This window comes from Jaculus jaculus, chromosome 4, assembly GCF_020740685.1.
Source record: "Jaculus jaculus isolate mJacJac1 chromosome 4, mJacJac1.mat.Y.cur, whole genome shotgun sequence".
Lineage (NCBI taxonomy): Eukaryota > Metazoa > Chordata > Mammalia > Rodentia > Dipodidae > Jaculus > Jaculus jaculus.
Window position 1 is genome coordinate 37,354,019 of NC_059105.1, and position 16,874 is coordinate 37,370,892.

The window sequence follows — 16,874 nt, forward strand, 5'->3', positions numbered from 1 at the left end:
CCAGTCACTTCTTTCCAGCACTATGATACCTTCTGAGTCATCCCAAGGTCACTGCCATCTGAAGAGAGAAGATTCTCTGCTCAAAGTGAGAGTAGTGTTAATATAAGGGTATAAGTATTAAGAGAAGTGCTTACTGTGCAGTTTGATAAGCATACTATATACACTTATCCAGACATCAGCAGATGTTACCCCTAGGGCTCATGACTACCCCTGTTGTAGGTTTTCAGTATCAGGGATGTACCTTTTTATCAAGAGTCTACTCCTAGGGTTGGAGAAATGGCTTAGTGTTTAAGTACTTGCCGGTGAAGCCTATGGACCCCACTTCAAGGCTCAATTCCCCAGGACCCATGTAAGCCAGATACACACGTTGGCACATGCATCTGGAGTTTGTTTTCAGTGGCTAGAGGCCCTGGTGCGCCCATTCTTTCTCTATCTGCCTCTTCCTCGGTCTGTCTGTCACTCTCAAATACGTAAATAAAAAAAAGAGTCTACTCCTATAAGCAAGTACTTAACGTTAATGGCAGTAAGCTACAATGGCAGAGGCCCTTGGGACTTGACCTCTTCTTAAAGGGTTAGCTTTTTCATACAATTATGATGGCAATTACATTTCAAACCACAGTGCCATCTTGCTTGAGCATCAAATGATTTCTTCTATATAAGGATTACATAGAATAATTTTTTTCTAATGCCATTCTAATTTTTTTTCTAATGTGTTCAATGCTAGCAGTTTTTTTTTTTTTGAGTGTGTGTTGTACCTGTGTTCCAATCACATAGTATTTTATCCTTTAATATGCCATAAGCTTGTTTTTGTGAGACAGGGTCTCACACTGTAGCCCGGGCTGCCCTTGAGCTCAAAGCAATCCTACAGTCTCAGTTTCCCAAGTGCTAAGATGACAGGTACTAGTTACCACACTTGGCCCATCATATCTTAATTCCCTTCATAGCATGTTTGTTTGCTCATGACTACTAATAATGGGGAAGTAATTGTACTTGGGCTTTTCCCCTTGGCTAAACTATTTCCTTAAGATAAAATGGGGTCACCAAGTCCAAGGAATAAGCATACTTTTGGGTTTCAACATAATTCTTAGGCTGTTTCTTGCTGACGGCTTACAATGTTTCTATACCTTCTCCATTTGTAACCTTTTTATTTTTTGATTAAAAATATTTTTATTTGCAAATGGAGGGAAAAAGAAGAGGCAGAGAAAGAATGGGCATGCCAGAGCGTCTTGCTGTTACAAATGAACTCCACATGCGTGCTCCACTTCCTCCTACTTTCGCCTCACGAGTACTGGGATTAAAGGCGTGTGCTACCACACTCAGCTCCATTTGTAATTTTTTTGTTTTGTTTTTTTCGAGGTAGCGTCTCACTCTGGCCCAGGCTGACTTGGAATTCACTATGGGATCTCAGGGTGGCCTCGAACTCACAGTGATCCTCCTACCTCTGCCTCCCAAGTACTAGGATTAAAGGCATGCACCACCACGCCCAGCTGCATTTGTAATTAAAAAATTATTTATTTATGAGAGAGAGAGAGAGAGAGAGAGAGAGAATGGTTATGCCAGAGGCCCCAGCCATTGTAAAAGAACTCCAGATACATGCACCACCTTGCGCATCTGGCTTTATGTGAGTACTGGGGAAATGAACTTGGGTTCTTAGACTTTGCAGTCAAGAACCTGAACCGCTGAGCCATCTCTCCAGCTCTCCATTTGTAAATTTATTTATTTATTTGAGAGACTGAGAAAGAAGCAGGTAGAGAGATTGAGAGAGGATGGGCATGCCAGGGCCTCTAGCCTCTGCAAATGATCTCCAGATGCACACATCACCTTATGCATCTGGCTTTACATGGGTACTGGGGAAATGGACTTGGGTCCTTAGACTTTGCAGGCAAGTAACTTAACTGCCGAGCCATCTCTCCAGCCCCCACTTGTAATTTTTTGTTGTTGTTTTTCCAAGGTAGGGTCTCACTCTAGCTCAGGCTGACCTGGAATTCACTATGTAGTCCCAGGGTGGCCTCAAACTCACAGTGATCCTCCTACCTCCGCCTCCCAAGTGCTGGGATTAAAGGTTTGTGCCACCACACCCAGCCCCCATTTGTAATTAAAATTATTTATTTGAGAAAGAGAGAGGGGGTGTAGAGGAAGAGGCAGATAAAAAACGGGGCGCACCAGGACCTCCAGTCATTGCAAACGAATTCCAGATGCATGTACCACCTTGTGCATCTGGTTTATGTGGGTACTGAGGAATTGAACCTGGGTCCTTAAGCTTCACAGGCAAGTGCCTTAACTGCTAAATCATCTCTCCAGCCCCACTTGTAATTGTTTAAAAAGGCTGTATATTTATTTCAAAGTCACTTTGGATAATATAACAATGTCTGGTTCTAAACTTAGATGAGTGAATAAAATACTAAACTGTAGAAAATTCTTATCCTATAGCATCTGACTCTGGCAGACTGGAGTATTTAGCCTTTTCTTTTCTGATGCACTTGGTACTTGATTAACAATGAATAATTCCTTCTCTCCTCCCTTCCTCCCTAAGGCTGGGCCTCCCAAGAGGGATCAGCACACACTGATGACATACCAGTGCCTTTACAGAGTCCAAGAAAATTAACCAAATGTAAGTTCACTGCACTCAGAACTAGGTAAAACTATGGTAAATTCAGGAAAGGATCACTTGATAGTCTTTGCCACACGTGAAGAAAAGTATTTAGGTAACAGTAATTAGTATTACAACGAAAGCTATACCTGGCTACCCTCTCATTATGGAAGGCCTGAAGAGAAATTGCGAGCTTGCTATAGTTTACTAAATTCCGGACTGCAATCTGTTTTGTAAGGGTTGCGGGTAGTGAGTACACACTTCAGGATAGAAGACGGTTTCTTCCCTCAGTGCTGGATGCCAACCCAGGACCTCATGGGTGGTAGGCATGCATTATAATCCCAGTTTGGAAGAGGCTTTGGAATACAGGGTGCTCATTGACAAAGAATGCATCCAGGACATAAGAAACCTTTTTTTTTTTTCTTTTGAGATAGGGTCTTGCTTTATCCCAGACTGACCTGCAATTCACTATGTAGTCTTGAACTCAAGGCAATCCACCTACTCTGCCTCCCTGGCACTGAGATCAGAGGCATGCACTACCATGCCTGGCTTAAGACGACATCTTTAAAAACTTTTATTAGTATTTTTTTGGGTGTGTGCTCTGTGCATTTATGTACATATGTGTGCACACATGCAGAGGCCACAGGAGCCCATTGAGTGCCTTCCTCTATTACTCTTCCACCTTGTTTCCTGAGACAGGGCCTCTCGCTAAGTCTGGAGTTGTGTGTGGTTTTTCAGACAAGCAAACCCCAGCAATTCTTTTGTCACTGTGCCCCTCGTGGCTGGAATGACAGCATGCGTGGCCATGTCAGGCCTTTTACATAGTTGTGGGGGATCAAACTCAGGTCCTCATGCTTTTGGGTACTGGGGAATTGAACCTAGGCTATCAGGCTTTACAAGCAAGGCTTTTCAAGCACCATTGCCTCCTAAGCCTCTCCCCAGCCCCTTAAAATGACATATTAAAAGCCAGACGTGGGCTGGAGAGATGGCTTAGTGGTTAAGCATTTGCCTTTGAAGCCCAAGGACCCCTGTTTGAGGCTCGATTCCCCAGGACGCATGTAAGCCAGATGCACAAGGTGGCACATGCATCTGGAGTTCGTTTGCAGTAGCTGGAGGCCCTGGAACGCCCATGCTCTAAATCTATCTGCCTCTTTCTTTCCTTCTTCTTCTTCTTCTTTTTTTTTTTTCTGATGTAGGGTCTCACTAACCCAGGCTGAACTGGAATTTGCTATGTAGTCTCAGGGTGGCCTTGAACTCACAGCTGTCCTCCTGCCTCTGCTTCCCAAGTGCTGGGATCAAAGGCATGTGCCACCACGCCCAGCTTATCTGTCTCTTTCTTTCTCTGTCACTCTCAAATAAATAAATAAAAATAAACGAAAACGTATTTAAAAAAAAAACAAAAAGAGCCAGACGTGGTGCCTCACCCCTTTAATCCCACACTTGGAAAGCAGGGGTAGGAGGATCACCATGAGTTTGAGGCCAGCCTGAGACTACATAGTGAATTCCAGGGCTCTAGCAAAACCCTCCCTCGAACTGCCAACCCCCAAAATACCATCTTAATCATGAGTGTGTGGTGTTCAGATTTCACAGAACTATAACCTACTGTTAATCTTACCAGCTCCAGTTTTCATCTTACCATTTCGGGAGTTTCACATTGCAATGAGATAGAACGTTTTCATTGTGAGACTCACCCATTAACTCCTTGCTAACCGTCATTCCTCTTTCTCCTCTGGGTGTACCCCCCACCCAGTTTTTCAACAGGCTCTATATAGCCCCTGCTAGTCTTGATTACAAGTGTGCACCACCAATGGCTAGCTATCATACTAATTTTTGTCCTAAATATTTTTATGATTTATTTATTAGAGAGAGAATATGGGTGTGCTTGGCATTGCATACATATGCACTGGTTTGTGCATATGACTTTATTTATGTGCGTACTGGGGAATTGAACCCAGGCTGTCAGGCTTTGCAAGCAAGCGACTTTAACCACTGAGATACCTCTCTAGCCATCAGACTACTTTCTAATTTTGCTAATTTCATTACTTTTTTCTTTTTAAAATTATTTTGAGGGAGACAGAGAAAGAGAGAGAGAGAATGGGCTTGCCAGGACCTTTTAGTTGCAAATTCCAGACATGTGCACCCCCTGTGTACATGTGAAACATCGCATCACTTTGTCTGGCTCTGTGGGACCTGGAGATTCTAACATGCATTCTTAGGCTTTGCACACAAGTGCCTTAACCACTAAGCAATCTTTCCAGCCCTTTAGATATTCTTTTTTTTTTTTTTTCTTTTTGAGGTAGGGTCTTGCTCTAGCCCAAGCTGACCTGGAATTCACTGTGAGTGATAGGGTGGCCTCAAACTCATGGCGCTCCTCCTACCTCTACCTCCCGAAGTGCTGGGATTAAAGGCATGCACCACCATGCCTGGCTAGGTATTCTTCATAGAGGTAGAATAACACAATTTGGTTTTTGGTGACAGGCATTTCATTTAGCTTAATTACCTCAAAGTTCATCCATCCTATGACATGTGATAGGATTTCTTTCCCTTATAAAACTCCTACTGAATAGATTCTACTACCTTGTTTATTCACCCATAGATCACATTTCTTTTTTATACATTTTATTTATGAGAGAGAGAGAGAGAGGAGAGAAACAAGAGAATAAGAGAGCAAAGAGAGAGCACACCAGAGCCTCTTACCATTGCAAACAAACTCCAGATGCATGTGCCACTTTGTGCACCTGGCTTTACATGGGTACTGGGTAGTCAAACTTGGGCCATCAGACTTTGCAAGCAAATGCCTTTAACTGCTGAGCCATCTCTCCAGCCCCCATAGATCACATTTCTTTTTCTTTCCTTTTGGTTTTTGGAGATAGGGTCTTGCTGTAGCCCAGGCTGACCTGGAATACACTATGTAGTCTCAGGGTGGCCTCAAACTCATGGTGATCCTCCTACCTCTGCCTGTGGATTAAATGCATGTACCACTGCACCCAGCTAGATCACATTTTCTTTTTCTTTCTTTTCTTTTTTTGAGGTAGGGTTTCACTCTAGCTCAGGCTGACCTGGAATTCACTATGTAGTCTCAGGGTGGCCTCAAACTCACAGTGATCCTCCTACCTCTGTCTTTAGATCACATTTCTTTTTTTTTTTTTAATTTTTTATTAACATTTTCCATGATTATAAAAAAATATCCCATGGTAATTCCCTCCCTCCCCACCCCCACACTTTCCCATTTGAAATTCCATTCTCCATCATATTACCTCCCCATTACAATCATTGTAATTATGTATATACAATATCAACCTATTAAGTATCCTCCTCCCTTTCTCTTCCCTTTATGTCTCCTTTTTAACTTACTGGCCTCTGCTACCAAGTATTTTCCTTCTCACGCAGAAGCCCAATCATCTGTAGCTAGGATCCACATATGAGAGAGAACATGTGGTGCTTGGCTTTTTGGGCCTGGGTTACCTCACTTAGTATAATCCTTTCCAGATCCATCCATTTTTCTGCAAATTTCATAACTTCATTTTTCTTTACCACTGAGTAGAACTCCATTGTATAAATGTGCCACATCTTCATTGTCCACTCAGCAGTTGAGGGACATCTAGGCTGGTTTCATTTCCCAGCTATTATAAATTGAGCAGCAATAAACATGGTAGAGCACGTACTTCTAAGGAAATGAGATGAGTCCTTTGGATATATGCCTAGGAGCGCTATAGCTGGGTCATATGGTAGATCAATCTTTAGCTGTTTTAGAAACCTCCACACTGTTTTTCACAATGGCTGGACCAGATTGCATTCCCATCAGCAGTGTAGAAGGGTTCCTCTTTTTCCACATCCCCGCCAACATTTATGTAGATCACATTTCTTAAACAGCTCTACTGAGCTATAGTTTAACTGTCTTCATTGGCCCTCAGTGCTCTGCAGAAACAAGTGACCTCTCTTCTTTTCCAATTATTATCTAGATATCAGTGTAGATTCATGCTTTTCTGTAGTTTATAGTTATTGCTGTACTTGATCATTTTGTTCTCAAGTTTTCCTGTCTTGGCCTGTGAAAGGCCTTTTAAGCTGACTTCCAAATTCTTGGGGCATCATTACTTTTACATTTATCAATTCAGCCTAGATAGACTACAAAATTAATGCAGTATTTCCATGTATTTGGTAACCATATTTCCCTCAAAACCTTGTTTTTCTGTGTTTTCATTCTGTTTTTTTTTTTTTTTTTTTTTGTATGTATGGGACTTTTAGTCATTCCTGTATTGCTTATAATACTTGGAACTATGTAAGTAATAGGCAAATTATTACACTGCAGAAAGGGAATAATGATAAAAAAAGTACACATGTTCAATACAGATGCTTTTTCCTAGATATTTTCGGTCATTCTGTTTATCTATCATTGAACTGAAATAGTTTGTACAGTAGACAGGGTCTCACTGTGTAGCTCAAACTGGCCTTGAGCTCCTGATCCTTCAGCCTCAACCTCCTAAACGCTGGGATTACAGGAGTGGGCCATTGAATTCTTGTAGAAGATATTTATTACTGTAGTTATGACCTGTGATCTTATCTTCTTTTCTTTATTCTTCCTCCCTCCCTTTTTGATTCCCCAGTTCCTTCCTTTGTGATGCTGAGGATTGAACCTCTAAGGCCAGCCAGCCATTGTACTGCCCACTGGACCCCCCAGCCCTGAATGGTGGTCTTCATTTCCTTAGCCAGTATACATTTAAGTCATCATTCAACTGTGTCTTAGCTCATGCTTTAGAGGGTCCAGCCCATGGTCAGATGGTTCCACTGCTTTTAGATCAGTGGGAGCACAGTGAATCATGGCAGGAGATTACAGTAGAACAGGTCTCTTCACTTCATGGAAGCTAAGAGATGGGAATAACCCCCGGAGACCTAACGTCTTCGTCATTCCACTGGGCCCTCCCTCCTGAAGGAGTGTGTTGCTGGGAACCAGATTCAGGACAGTGAATGTGCTAAGCAAATGTACTGTTACTGAGCTACAATCTCAGCCCACTCCTAAAGATTCTACTACTTCCCAATAATGCCACAGGCTGAGGACCAGACCTAACTCATGGGCTTTTGGGGACAACCAAGATCCAGCCTATGCAGACAAAAAGCAGAGGTATTTATATCTCTGGTATTATAATCACTGAGGCTTATTTGGGGATGCAAAGAATAGGGGGGAAAAGACAGCTCTCAATTCTGAACAAAAAAAGCTGCTTAGGGCTGGAGAGATGGCTTGGTGGTTAAGGTGCTTGCTCCGAAGCTTAAGGACTTAGCTTTGACTCCCCAGAACCTACATAAGCCAGATGCACAGCACATGTGTCTGGAGTTTGTTTGCAGTGGCTAGAGGCCATGGTGTGCCCATTCTCTCTCTCTCCTTCTAATAAGGAAATACACAAAAATATTTAAGAAAAAGCTGCTTAACTGTTAGCTTGACAATTTTGGTAAGGGAACCTCTTCAGAAGTTAACTGACTCTGTCCCATTTCATTAAGTGCAAATTAAAGAAAAGGCAAATCCAAACCCAAAATGTAGGGCTAGGCATGTAACTCAACAGTAGGGTGCTGACCTAGCATGAGCAAGGCCCTGGGTGTAATCTCAGCACCATAAAACAAATAACGGGAAAGCGGGATGTGGTGGCACATACTTATAATCTGAGCATTTCAGCACTCAGAGCCTGAGGCAGGACTATCATGAGTTTCAGGCCAGCCTGCCCTTCCCCTCCCCTAGGAGAAATCCAAAACACTTACCAGAATGGCTAAAATGGAAAAAAATAAAATAAAAATAAAAAATCATGTGTTGACAAGGACATAGAGGAAAAACAAAAGTCTCTTACACTGTGTGTAAGAGTGTAAATTGGAATTCTTTTGGAAAATCATTTTTTTAATTCCCACTAAAATTAAACATTCACACTTATGATAAAGAAATTCCCCAGCATTCGGGAGGCAGAGGTAGGAGGATCGAAGTGAGTTCAAGGCCATCCTGAGACTACATAATGAATTCCAGGTCAGCCTGGGCTAGAGTGAGACCCTACCTCAAAAAAAACAAAACTAAAAAAGAAAGTCCATTTACATATAACACAAAAGAACCTTATCACAACATTGTTGCTAGTGCAGAAAAAAATTTGCCCAGGGGGTACTGCCCAAACTCTGGATGACGTGTTTATGGGCACGTTGCCTCATGAAGGTACTAGTTTAGGTATAGTTGTAGCTCACACCTATAATCCTAACACTTGAAAGGCTGGAGTAGGAAGATTGTTACAAATTTGAGGCCAGCCTGAGCTACATACACAAGTTTCAGGCCAGCCTGGGTGACAGACTGAGACTGTCTTAAAAAAAGAAAAATAGGAAAAAGAAAAAAGTTTTCTATATGTGTATCATAAAATTCATTTTCCGTAGGATAAGACCATGTACTTTTTGCATACTCATTAGTTTTTTGCATACTCAATAGTTACATGAGCCCCTGAGGCTGAGTGACTTTCCCTGAATTGATTATTCATTAGCAGTGATGCATCTAGGACCTAAGCCATAAATTGTGTGGGTATACCCAGCACTGCTTCAGGGGAGCTGAACCCAAGCTGACTGAAATCTCTCACTCTGCCCTGATCCTTAAGGTTTAGGACCTCTGTGCCACTCTGGACCACAGGTCTCTGGCAAGTATTAACCCTGATGATCAGAGCCAATTGCCTGGACTCTCCAGAATTGGACTGCCTTAACACTGCCCATTGTAACTCACCTCATGTCCAGTTCTTAGATGGTCCTCTGGCTCTCCACCCTGCCTTTGGGATTCCTTGTTCTTATGAGAGGGACTATTGTGTCACCACATGCAACTTGTTAATAATATTAGCCCTCAGTCTAAACATTCTTCCTCAAATATCTGCTACGGTATAACTTGCAGACTATTGTTCTGTAGAAATTTCTATTCTAACAGAGATGAGAGTGATTGGATTAGTAAGTTGGATCTGACAAAATGCATTTTGTAAGATACTGTGTTTTTGAATTTTTATAAAAGTTATTTATGAGAGTATATAGGCGCACCAGGGCCTCTTAGCACTGTAAATGAGTTCCAGACACATGTGCCACATTGTGCATCTGGCTTTACACAGTACTAAGAAATAGAACCTGGGCCTGCGTGTTTTGCAAGCAAGTGCCTTTAACCACTGAACCATTTTCCCAGCCCTCAAAAATCTTTTAATTTTTTGGATTTTTACTTATTTGCAAGCAGGAAGAGGTGAGAAGAGAAACAGAAAGAATAGCATGCCAGGGTCTCCAGCCACTGCAAATGAACTCCAGATGCATGTGCCACTTTGTGCATCTATTTTATGTGGGCACTGGGAATCTGAATCCAGGTCGTTAGGCTTCGTAGGCAAGTGCTTTAACCCCTGAGCCATCTCTCCAGCCCTCAAAATTAAAAAAAAAATTTTTTTATAGTTTTTATTTGAGAGCAACAAAGAGGTAGGGAAAGAGAAGGAGAGAATGGGCACATCAGGGCCTCCAGCTACTGAAGATAAACTCCAAATGCATGCACTACCTTGTGCATCTGGCTTATGTGGGACCTAGGGAATCAAACCTCAAACTGGGGTCCTTAGGCTTCACAGGCAAGTGCTTAACCGCTAAGCCATCTCTCCAGCCCCTAATTTTTTTTAAAGTGTTGGAATGGTAGTGCATGCCTCTAATTCCAAACTTGTGAACCTGTGGCAGAAGTACTGAAACTCTGAGGCCAGTCTGGGCTATCAGTGAGATCCTGTCTCAAAAAAAATTAAAATTGGGGCTGGAGATACGGTTTAGTGGCTAAGGTGCTTGCCTGTGAAGCCTAATGACCTAGGTTCAATTCCCTAGTTCCCACACAAGTCATATGCACAAGTCATGTGTCTGGAATTCATTTGCAGTAGGTAGAGGCTCTGGTGTGCCATTAATCTCAGTACTTGGGAGGCCTGTGAGTTCAATGCCAGCCTGGGATTATACAGAGTGAGCTCCAGGTCACCCTAGGCTAGAGTGGGACCCTACCTCAAAAAAAAAAAAAAAAAAGCATTATGAAAGTAGTACAAAATCTTATTTACAAAAAGCTAAAACTCTTTAATGTCTTTTTTTTAATAGCCCCCAACAATGGTAATCAAGACATGTCAGCCTGGTTCAATCTATTTGCAGATTTGGATCCACTCTCAAATCCAGATGCCATTGGACACTCAGATGATGAGCTTCTCAATGCTTGACCGAAGTTACTTCATTTCAGTGGCCTTGAGACATCAAGGTTGCAACATGCTGCCTTTGTGGAAAGGAGTTTATATTGTAACCCACAACAGAAGCATGGTGTTTGTGGTTATAACGCCTGTCAACTAATTTTAGTCAGATGCTCATGACAACATTTGAATATATTAAGTATATATTCAATGTTGGATTTGCAAGCTAGGATAATATGTGGAAATTTTTAGAAACTACTGCGTGCAATACTCAGATATCAAATTTTATGTGTAAATTAGCAGGAACTGGACTTGTTTCTTTTTTGGGGGCGGGAGCAGTTTCTTTAGGTGTTTGGTGTTTAAGTTACTTTGTTGGCTATGAGAATTCTATGATATGGATAAAAGAATGTACGCTGGCAATGGTTTGGAACTTTGATTTTTTCTTTTTGAAATAGAATAATGGGGTGATTTTTTGTTGTGGAAAACAGCACAAGAACTAGGCCAGTTCTGCCTTTGGCTAGAAAGGTAGAAGACTAGAGAACTCAGTTTGCTTTATGAAATCAGAGAGACTGGTACATGGTTTTCTACACGTGAGGCTAAGATGTAATGTCGCCTTCTATTCATACAAAATCATGGACATTCCTCACTCCATTATTCAACTTTCATGGGGGAAACAGCAGGATGACTGATTTGAAAGCCTATCCTCTAGAAATGGGAGCAATCGTCTTTCTAGTTCATGAACCACAAGCACAGGCAGCGACCGCTGAGGCACCGTGTGAGTCTTCAGGTTGCTTCCCCTGCGGCGCGTCATCTTCATGCTCTTCCCGCAAGGAAAACGAGGACATGCCTACCTGGCACGGATATTCCTGAGATCATCCAGAAACTTCTATCTGAATGAAGGCACCCGTATACATGTTTGCATACTTCTCATGACTTCAGAATAAACGTGAACTCAGAATGCTTTCCAGCGGATACAGAAAACTCTACATAACCCATGGCAGGAGTGTTTTCTTTTTCTTCCTGTGCGTAACAGCATCTGAAACTACTGGATTAGTAAGCAGTTTAGGATCTAAGTTTTGGAGGGAAATACTGCGTGGGAGTTAGTGACAGCTGATGAAAACCATAGCTAATGCACATTCACACCCGTCACCTGACTTCCTGTCCTTTCCTGCCCACCCTCAGTGTTTTACTGTTGTCATCCACTGTTGTTCTGTACGAGTTCTAACTAAGTGGCTATTATAGTTTTTATGAGTTTCTTGTTCCAAACAGACTTACTCAGACAAGAACTACTTGCACAGGCTAAGTTAAAGTAGATAGTAAACAATTTTTAGGGCTGGGCCAGAGTAGGTAAACTGCCATCCACTCCTCACCCACAGCAATCGGGCCCAACCCACAACAGAAACTGCCATGTGCTCTCCAGAAGTCCATTATGATAACCACAGATGGCACAGGCTACAAAGACCTTATAGAGAGTTAGAAGTGGCCTCAGGATTGGTTACAAAGTCTCTTAATATCTTTTTACCATATTATTCCTATTTTGTTGGTGTTTAAGTTACCTTGTTGGCTATGAGAGTTCTATGATATGGATAAAAGAATGTATGCTGGCAATGGTTTGGGACTTTGTTTAGTCTAAATGAGCTATTATCTCTTCAGAAGCATTTTTAAACTTTTATTTACTGAAAAAAAATTAAAACATATTAGGAGACAGAATGGAAATGAATATGGGCAAACCAGGACCTCCAGCCACTGCAAAGGAACTCCAGATGCATGTGCCACCTTGTGCACCTGACTTTATTTAGAACCCAGGTCCTTAGGATTTGCAGGCTTTAACCACTGAGCCATCTCTCCAGCCCTGAAAATTTTTTGAAAAATATTTCCTTTACATACACACAAAGCAGCTCATCTGGTATAAGTGAAGATTCTTCAATGAAAGGAAAATCAAAGCTCTTACCAGATGTGGTGGCGCATGCCTTTAATCTAGCATTCGGGAGGCTGAGGTAGGAGGACTGCTGTGAGTTGGAGGCCAGCCTGAGACTAATTCCAGGTCAGCCAGGGCTAGAGCAAGACCCTACCTCTAAACCAAAAGAAAAAAAGCTCTGTAGGCAAGAACCCTAGACTATGAACATGGAGGCACAGCTCCTTCCATTTCCAAGGTTAAAACCAATGCAAATTGAAACATGATTATTGCTATTCAGTCATCAGTCTCCACTCTCAACAGTGTGCAGTTTCATTTCATTCCCCTTTAATCTAGAAGCAGCATTACATGCCTCAGTAAATCCAGTTATGATTTCAAGTCCAACAACTCAATTTTTTTTGTTTTGTTTTTTCAAGGTAGGATCTCACTCTAGCTCTGGCTGACCTGGAATTAACTCTGTATTCTCAGGGTGGCCTTGAACTCAACGGCAATCCTCCTACCTCTGCCTCCCGAGTGCTAGGATTAAAGGCATGCGCTACCATGCCCGGCTCAACAACTCCATTAAAAAAAAAAAAAATAAAATAAAATATATATATGTATATGTTAATTTATTTGTTTGAGAGAGAAGGAGATGGAGAGAGAGAGGGAGAATTGGCAGGCCAGGACCTCCAGCCACTGAAAACTCCAGGTGCGTGCATCCCCTTGTACATCTGGCTTTTGTGGGTCCTGGAGAGTTGAACCAGGATCCTTTGGCTTTGCAAGTAAATGCCTTAACCACTAAGTCATCTCTCCAGCCCAACAACTCCATTTTTGAACATACTAATAACTTATTAAATAAAGGCTATTGTTTTCTCAAGGTTAGTAATTTGAGGCTCAGTCATTAGTAACTTGGTGATTTTTTTTTTTCGAGGTAGCGTCTCACTCTAGGCCAGGCTGACCCGGAATTCACTATGGAGTCTCAGGGTGGCCTCAAACTCATTCAGATCCTCCTACCTCTGCCTCCCGAGCACTGGGATTAAAGGTGTGCGCCACCATGCCCAGTTTATAACTTGGTGATTACAAAAGGCATTTTGCTGTATTAAACCAACACTGACAGTAAAGGAAACCAAATAGACAGTCAGGTAGGAAGGGGATGACGGGGCAAGCACTTACTCGAAAGCCAGCTGCTGTCATCTCACGGCAGGCGTCCATCCAGTCTGAAGTAAACCTTTTCTAGTACATGTGGGAGGGAACTCCTATATTCTTATTTTATTCCAGATAAAAATCCGTATGATAGAGCCAGGCATGGTGGTGCACACCTTTAATCCCATCGCTGGGGCGTGGGGGCAGAGGTAGGAGAATTGCTATGAGTTCAAGGCCAGCCTGAGAGGGCTACATACTGAATTCCAGGTCAGCTTGGTCTAAAACCAGATATACCAAGCTGTAACTATTTTATATACATACATACACACACACATACATACATACATATTTGTTTTTTTGAGGTAGGGTCTCACTCTAATCCAGGGTGATCTGGAACTAACTATGTAGTCTCAGGGTGGCCTCAAACTCATGGTGATCCACCTACCTCAGCCTCCCAAGTGCTGGGATTAAAGGCGTGCGCCACCAAACCCGGCTATAACTATATTTTCTGAGTTAATTGTAGAACATAGCTCTGCTGTGATTAAAGCAAATGGTATTTCAAGAAAGTAGGCTTCAGTATATGCACACCGGCAAAAAGTTATTTCAGCTCTGTCTTATAGATTATCTAGAAATACATAGAGCTGTAGGGTATGGTGGCGCATGCCTTTAATCCTAGCACTGGGGAGGCAGAGGTAAGAGAATTTCTGTGAGTTTGAGGCCAACCTGAGACTACATAGTGAATTCCAGGTCAGTCTGGGCTAGAGTGAGACCTTAGCTCAAAAACAAAACAAACAAAAAGCAAAAACCATCCCCCCAAAACAGCACAAACAAACAGGGCCTATCATTAGTGCAAAGGGAAGTTTAAATGTCTCTTTTTCTGAGCCTTTTTTAAAAGTTTTCTGAGGTTGGGTCTTACTCTAGTCCAGGTTGGCCTTGAACTCAGTTATCCTTCTGCCTCTACCACTCGAGTGCTGGGATTAAAGGTGTGGATCACTACACCCGGCTTCAGAGCTTCTTTTTTCTTTTGAGGTAGAGTCTCGCTCTAATGCAGGCTCACCTGTAATTCACTATGTAGTCTCAGGCTAGCCTTGTACTCACAACAATCCTCCTACTTTTGCCTCTTGAGTGCTAGGATTAAAGGTGTGCGACACCATGCTTGGCCTGAGCTGCTGCTGCTCTTATTATTTTTTTTTTAAACTACGAAAGGCTGACTTCTTACAGCAAAACGTACAGAACAAATGGCCTGAGCTCCTCTTAATAAAGATTACAAAACAGCATAAAGTAGAATGTTAAAAATGTTCAATACAAATTCAATTACTGTTTCCTTATTTAAAAACTTGGGTTTTATTCCTAGAACACAGAGGGAAGTGAGTAAATGAAACTGATAGAGGCCCTTCAATGTGAAAATAAAACAAGGACAACTGATAACCCTGTGAGACTCATGAAGGGATGGTGCCTCAAGTTTGAAAACTGAGAATGTGTGTTCTCTGTATGAGTACTTTACCTTGCAAACACAAACGAGCAAACAGGAACTGTCTGAGCCTAGGAGCGGCAGCCGGTGACATGGCAACCACAGTAGCCTGATCTGTTGACGGCAATAACAAAAAGTGGAACCCAGTTGATCATTTGTCTTTTGTGGAGTTGGGAAGTCTGATTTCATCAGCTTGAGCTTAAAATGAAGCAGTCTTCAATCTACAATAAAGAAATTAGGGGGCTGGAGAGATGGCTTAGCGGTTAAGGATGTATGTATGTCTGTGAAGCCTAAGGATCCATGTTCAATTCTCCAGGTCCCACATGAGCCAGATGCACATGGTGGCGCCTGTGTCTGGAGTTTGTTTACAGTGGCTGGAAGCTCTGGTGTGCCCATTCTCACACTCTCTCTCTAATAAATAAATAAAAATAAATTTTTTTTTTTTTTTTGCAACAGAACTTTTAATGAAGGTTTGTGGGTCACAGGGGAGAGGTTGCATCACAGAACAAACAATTTTAAATCACATTTGTGAAATGTTCTGAAAAGTTATTTTGGCCATCTCTCCAGCTTGGGATTTTTTAAAAAAATATTTTATTTTTATTTAATTATTTACTTGACAGAGAAAGAGAGAGAATGGGCCACCAGGGCCTCCAGCCACTGCAAACAAACACAAGATGCGTGCACCCCCTGGTGCATCTGGCTAATGTGGGTCCTGGGGAATTGAATCTGGGTCCTTTGGCTTTGCAGGCAAATGCCTAACAGCTAAGCCATCCCTCCAGGTCAACCAGCTTGGGATTTCTTTCTTTCTTTTTTTTTAATTTTTATTAACATTTTCCATGATTATAAAATATATCCCATGGTAATTCCCTCCCTCCCCACCCCCACACTTTCCCATTTGAAATTCCATTCTCCATCATATTACCTCCCCATTACAATCATTGTAATTACATATATACAATATCAACCTATTAAGTATCCTCCCCTCTTCCTTTCTCTACCCTTTATGTCTCCTTTTTAACTTACTGGCCTCTGCTACTAAGTAAAAAATAAATGTTTTTAAAGAAAAGAAATTAGGAAGGAAATAGTTTTCAAATGCTAACCCAGTAGTTCTTAATACAAAACATCTAAAACATTCCATAGTAAGGAATTTAAATATGGCAAAGATACAGGCTGGGGAGGGAAAAACGGTTTAAATAAGTCATGTCCTTTCCATCTTCTATGTATCATTTAAAAGAAAACTAAAGAGTTCAATAAAAACTGTCTTTGGCATTATTTTTTTTTTTTTGGGGGGGGTGTTTGCTAGGGATGGTCTCCAAGGTCTCATGCACACTTAGACATGGGCTCAACCTTGGATTTGTCTAGCATTTAATATCAACACACAGTTCTTCACTCAGTGGTGTAAATAAAAAGAGGAGGCCTTTTTGGTAGTAAAAGGCAAGACTTTTGCAGTTTGAATTGTACCTTCCCAACCCTGCTGCTTCATCATCGCCATAGAAGCGCCCATGGGCACACTGAGCCAGTCTATTGTCTTCTCTCCCCAAAATGGATAGATCAAGTTGACATTTAAAAACTACCTTCTAGGGGCTGGAGAGATGGCTC

The 16,874-nt window shown here is 41.9% G+C and overlaps 1 protein-coding gene across 7 annotated transcripts in view; it reads left to right on the top strand.

Annotated features, from left to right (window-relative positions):
- Ica1l (islet cell autoantigen 1 like) overlaps window positions 1-11,753 on the top strand; it is a 68,143-nt gene extending 56,390 nt beyond the window's left edge. For 4 of the 7 annotated variants that reach the window (XM_045146653.1, XM_045146659.1, XM_045146654.1 and 1 more), the window contains 2 exons: window positions 2,534-2,611; window positions 10,685-11,753. In XM_045146653.1, coding sequence (XP_045002588.1) covers window positions 2,534-2,611; window positions 10,685-10,800 — 194 coding nt within the window. In that variant the 3' untranslated portion in view covers window positions 10,801-11,753. The remainder of the gene's footprint in view (window positions 1-2,533; window positions 2,612-10,684) is intronic. The other 3 variants (XM_045146656.1, XM_045146657.1, XM_045146660.1) reach the window with 3 other exon arrangements.
- The last annotated feature ends 5,121 nt before the right edge of the window (window positions 11,754-16,874 follow it).